At 33.9% G+C, this 5,925-nt stretch overlaps 1 protein-coding gene across 1 annotated transcript; it reads left to right on the plus strand.

The window, feature by feature from the left end:
- The first annotated feature begins 2,882 nt into the window (after positions 1-2,882).
- Positions 2,883-5,023, plus strand: LOC145991716 (cuticle protein 19-like). Its single transcript, XM_083127774.1, has 3 exons — positions 2,883-2,933; positions 3,940-4,002; positions 4,725-5,023. Exons 1-3 carry the CDS (start codon positions 2,919-2,921, stop codon positions 4,962-4,964), a joined length of 318 nt encoding a protein of 105 aa, XP_082983900.1. The 5' UTR covers positions 2,883-2,918; the 3' UTR covers positions 4,965-5,023.
- The last annotated feature ends 902 nt before the right edge of the window (positions 5,024-5,925 follow it).

Raw genomic sequence — 5,925 nt, forward strand, 5'->3', positions numbered from 1 at the left:
AATGTGCTTGTCAAATGTTTTATACCAATTCTACAGGATACAAAATTTACGCAAGTAAAGGACACGGGTGTATGCATCATTTACTAGAAGAGTTTCTCTCCGGATATATTTCCATACAAGCAACCAGTAATTTGCAGAGGCTGTGAAGAAATACGTCTGGCTTTCACTTCTCAATAATATGAATAATTGATGATCATGTAATGAGGAGATGGGCTTCAGATTAACATAGCATCAGAAAAAACAAAATTAGTAACGATACGAGCAAAATACAGTAATAAACAAACGTGTTCTTGTCTTCAAATTGGAGATGTAAATGAATATTAGTCGTTTGCAGTAAATTAACATTGGGGCTCCACACCCTTATGTGAACCCCCGAAACACCTAAAACAATTTTTAATTTAATGAAACGTTGATTGATTGATTGAGTTTGTATTTTAAGTCCACTTTATGCACAGTAAGGCTAATCGGGACTGGACCTCCAGTTTAAAGTGGGGTCCGAACCACTATGGGCCTCCACCGGGTATCGAACCCGGGACCCTTTGATTATAGGCGACGGCGCTACCACTGCGCCATCGATTTAATGAAAGAAATGGAGGAGTTGCGTTCAGATAAGAAGTTAATTAACTAACTCCAGAGAGATCCTAAATTTACTACTGAAGCAGGCGTGTTGAGCGACTTTCATAAAGCTTGCACCTTAACTTACAAAAATAGAACGAAAATAACACAACGGAAATAATTGAACTCATTGTCAAGTTTGAATATTTGTTTTAAGTTTACTTTATGTATAACTAGGCTAATCAGGAATGAACCCACAGTTTAAAGTGGGCTCCGAACTACTATGTGGTTGTGTGATAATGTGCCACCGCCGGATATCATACCTAAAACCCATTGATTACAAGGCGACTACGATTCTACTACATCATCGGGGAGATCCTCACATCTCAATTAGTGAATGTAATTGATAATATTATTTCTTTTATGTATTGATTGATAGATTGAATTGGTGTTTAAGTCCACTTTATGGACAGAAAGCCTAATTGGGACTGGACCTACAGTTTAAAGTGGAGTGCCTTAACCGGGTACCGAACCCGGGACCCCTTGATTTTTTTATGTATGTAGTATTTACGTACGTTGATAGACACATGACAGGAAGAAGAATAATAATTTGTATTTATGGCATGATATTTATTAGTTGTCATGGTAACCGTGTGGAAGATGTTTGTGAATGGCTTCCAGCATTAAAGTTATGTTCTTATAATTGGAACCTACGTGTTTTGTATGTCTTGTGCAAGTATAGAAATAAATCACACACACAACAAGGTGATAATTTGTGAGAAGAAGTATGGATGAAGACGTCACGCAGAGTACGCGATGGTCATCATTCCAGCATAGGTTTATTCAAAGATAAATTGTGTCGGCTTGATCAAGTTCTACGGTAAGAGACCAAGATTGAACGGGTTGTGTATTGTTTACAATAATTGTACAAGGTCAAGGTTCAAATCAGTGTGATACAAATTGTGAAAACGGCGTAGATTACAATAATTGTAAAATAACAACATTTAAATCAACGTAGACCACTTTTTCTTCGGAGGAAAGAAATTTCTCATTCTAGTCGACGCATTCAGTAAATGGGTTGACATAAGAAAATCTCAGCGTACTTATATATTTAATTGTTTATTAACTTACGGGTCCGAGTTCCGTATGCAAGATAATTTCCAAAAGTTTGATGTACATGAGGATAAGGTTTGATTTTGATTTGATTTAGTTTATTTTACTTCACGTTTTGTGCCTCTTGGCTAATTTGCGAAGATGGGGATGAGTGATGAAATGATGAAATTGATGAATGGACATTCACAAACAACCAAGCCCGACCGGGATTCGAACCCGGGACCCTTGGCGTCGCAGCGCGATGTGCTAACCACTCGGCCACAGGGTCGGGCACATGAGGATAAGGGAAAATCGTTTTACGTATTAAAGGCTTCGAATACACACACTTGCAGGCGAAGAACGAGTTGTATAAATACTAATGCGCAAACTTAGTTAGCCTAACCTACCTGAAACACTTGGATGCTAAGTACACCAAACCTAATAAATATAATCTACTAGTTCAAGCCTTTATGAAAGCTTTACGATCACACGGCAAATGAAATTCTTTGATAATATTAATGAAAGTAACTTACGTCAATTAAGCAATACCAAAGCGAAAAATAAGATACCACTATAAAGTACAGTCAGAATGCGTTTATCTGTGGTATAGTCATGATGATTTTGCCCAAAACTGTATAAGTCATCCTAGTGTAGAATGCAAGCAAATATGGATAACTATGCTCAGAAAATAGAAACAGTAGAATAAGTGAAGCAAAAAGATTTCCTGGGAGGGATGAGTAATTACTTAATAATATATCGCTCTGTTTCATACGGAGCATGAATGAAGTTAAAGTAAATAGCTTACATGAAATCACAAAGCGACTGTGCAAGGCTACGAATCCTTATTGAATAAATAGTAAACGAACTAATGGATTAAAATTATTAATTATTTAACATGCTAAGGAAACAAAAAAACAAACTTTCTTTGGCGTGCAAAATAGCACACATAACTTATCCACAAATGTTCGGGTACTTAACATTTTAATTTAAAGTCTCTCGGACTCTTTGGACTCGGACTCTCGTGCTTGCTGACGTATTTCTCGTACCTTATAATTAAGAACGTGTCTGTGCATCACATCTCTTAAGCCATTTCTCAAATCGGAAACTGGCACTTGCCATGAAAATTTTCTACAATTAAAAAAAAATATATTTACATATTTGCCAGCTTTCTTAAACAGTTCGAGTTTTCTCTTCCGCTAGTAAAAGTATAAAGCACAAAGGATCAATGTCTGTTCACCACACTCTGACGGTTGCTCCAGCTGAAAACAAGAATGAACACCTTTGCTGTAAGTCATGTTGCGTAAAGCAAATGAACCTACATTTCTTATCTGAGGTATTGAAATTATGGTAATTAGTTTACATAAGCAATTTTCATGCTTCCCTAAGCGCAAGTCAGTGAGCGCAGCGAAGCATTGCTGTGAGTAGAAACATTGTTCCGTGCGATACATGTTGTTTTACTAGATGCAGGTTTTTCAGTCGTGGATATATTTAGTGTGTTGTTATGTAATAATGTAAACAGAAACACTATCTTGTCCCTTTGTTTATTGTATTTACTAATGTATTCTCTTAAAATTATGATGTGACATTTTTACTGAATAGACGATATATGTAGCCTATTATTTCAAGTAACAAGCTAATTCGTAATTAATGTTAACGTTATTTGGCTACTCTACAAAATTAAATACGAATTTTGTTTCTAAACACACATAATTCTAACATTTCTTGCGGACTCGTGTAATTCCAAAATTGATTCTTGCTGATACAAATGTATCAATGACTAAACTAAAGCAAATTAGAAAGAAAGAACAGAAAGATCTAAATGTAATTGCATATTACTGACTGTGGAAAGAAACTAGATTCCGTATATTGTGTAAGTGAGATAAATTAAATATTCTATACGGACCTTACATGTACATCCAGGTTCTTCATTCAGGTTACGAGTGCTTAAGTGAATTTGTAAGAGTTATTAAATTACTCAAAGGAGTTCAGAGCTTTCTTACTTCCCTAATAATAAAAATAATATTTAGAGTTATTTTCAATATTCGATATGTTTGAATAATATTATTACTATTTACATAAATAATAAAACCAAATAAGTAGTTATTGTTTATATAAATATAAAGCTAAAGTTCAATTAAATTATTTTATCAATTTTCATCCTTACGCAGCTATATAAACTATTTATATTAACTATATCAAATACCTGCTTAAAATCTCTAAGCAAATTGATTATGTATTATTGTAATATATTATGATTGATATAAAATGCCGGTATATTATTTTCTCCAACAGATTTTCTTCTTTCTTTGTGCAGTTGTGGCTTCAACTCTAGCCATTGGCGCCATCGACTATTATGTAAGTTGATATCTTTGTTGCATTATCTCCTGTAAAATATGTATGAATTTTGTGCTTAATTTATTTTACCAGTATTGATTAAAATGTGGACAACGTCACACACAAAAAAATACTCACACATCTGCAACTTTTGTTCAAATTTTTAACCTAATTTATTCGGAAAGTGTGTGGCACTTCTTAGGAAAATTTTACTTCAAATTTGTGCATCTATTTTATTTCATTTGGCATCATGTTTTGAGATGTTACATGGCAAACTGGTATTATGTAAAATTTGATATTTCTTTCGATTGCATGGTAATAATGTTCCTTACAATAGATTCTCATTTATTGGAATTTTGAGTTATATATTATAACGATATGTAATATTATCTACTTTTATATAATTTTGAAATATTGAAAATATAATACTGAAAAAAAATTTCATAAACATGAATGAAGCAATGGTATATTGTATATATTGGTATGTAGTATATTGCATATATGTAGATGAATATATTATAATTTACTTTAGTCGCACACTATTGAGACACCGAAGCAGTATAAACGTCGGCCGTAACACATTAACATAAGAAGAAAAGTTCAATTTTGACTGTTTCATTGTCCTTGTGCCTATCATATAAATAACTTAATAAGCTTTAGGCATATTCGAGTCACAAATTTGAACCAATAAGTTGTAATCTATGAATTAAAAACAAACGTTTATGCTTCTTTGTCATTTGAAGGCTTATCCAAAGTACCAGTTTGGCTATGCAGTGAGCGATCATCTCACAGGAGACAACAAACAACAGACCGAAGTCCGTGATGGCCCCGTTGTAAAGGGTCAGTACAGCCTTGTGGAGCCAGATGGCAGTGTCAGAGTAGTCACTTACGGAGCTGATGATGTCAATGGGTTCAACGCTGTTGTGAAGAGATTGGGTCCAAACCTTCATGCTGGATATGGAGGTATCGGCTACCTGGGATAAATATTACATGGTATGAATTATGTAAATTGTAAATATATATTGTAAAACAGTTGAAATAACATTTTATTCTTTTTTTTCGTCAAAAGTACCCATGATCTTGAATCAATCTTTCAATAATGCGGTTTATAGAATTCTGCTATTATTAGAATATGGATAATTCTTCACATATAATTATAATTTTGAATCAATATGACGTCGTTCTTGGAGGAACATCGTGCAGGTTCCGAGATAGACGGAAACTGTTCTAGAAACAACAGTATATTGATTTACAGTTTTGATTTTCTTCTCTTCCAAAACAAAGGTAATTTATTATATATTGTTTCTAAATTAAATATATGGTAAAAATAGAACAAGACGTGAAATTACAAGCGTCATATTCAACTATAAATCTCAATAGCGTTAATTAAAGAACATGTTGAAGTCATAATTGACGGGATAATAATTGTTTCATTTTTAATGAATAAATGATTCAAAATGAAATATTCCATATTCTGTATTAAATAAAAGGTGGTTATAATTAAAGTGACGGTGTTCAGAGTAGTACAACACGGGCTGTAATGAGAGTAGCAGTCTGAAACTTCGTAGATATGCTAATGAAGCAATGCGCTCGCGAAATATATATATAATATATATATATATATATATATATATATATATATATATATATATAAGTTAGAATTCTCGCCACCAGGGTAAAAATGGCGCTGTAAGCAGTCAAAACGTGTCATAGTTACAGGAAAGATCAAACACATGAGAACAATGGTTCTGGAATGTTTATTAGGAAGTATGGTTACAAGAACTGTCAATATGGCCTCCCAATTCAGCAGCATGCTGCATTCGTAACACGGCATGGTTGAGGTTGCTCGCAGCATGTCTGGTGAAATCTGAGCGACATGTCGTTGTATGCTAGCCTTCAGATCAGGCAGAGACCGGACATGTCCCTGATAGACACGATCTTTTA

This window comes from Lepisma saccharinum, chromosome 1 (genome assembly GCF_977018435.1).
Source record: "Lepisma saccharinum chromosome 1, izLepSacc3.1, whole genome shotgun sequence".
Taxonomy (NCBI): domain Eukaryota; kingdom Metazoa; phylum Arthropoda; class Insecta; order Zygentoma; family Lepismatidae; genus Lepisma; species Lepisma saccharinum.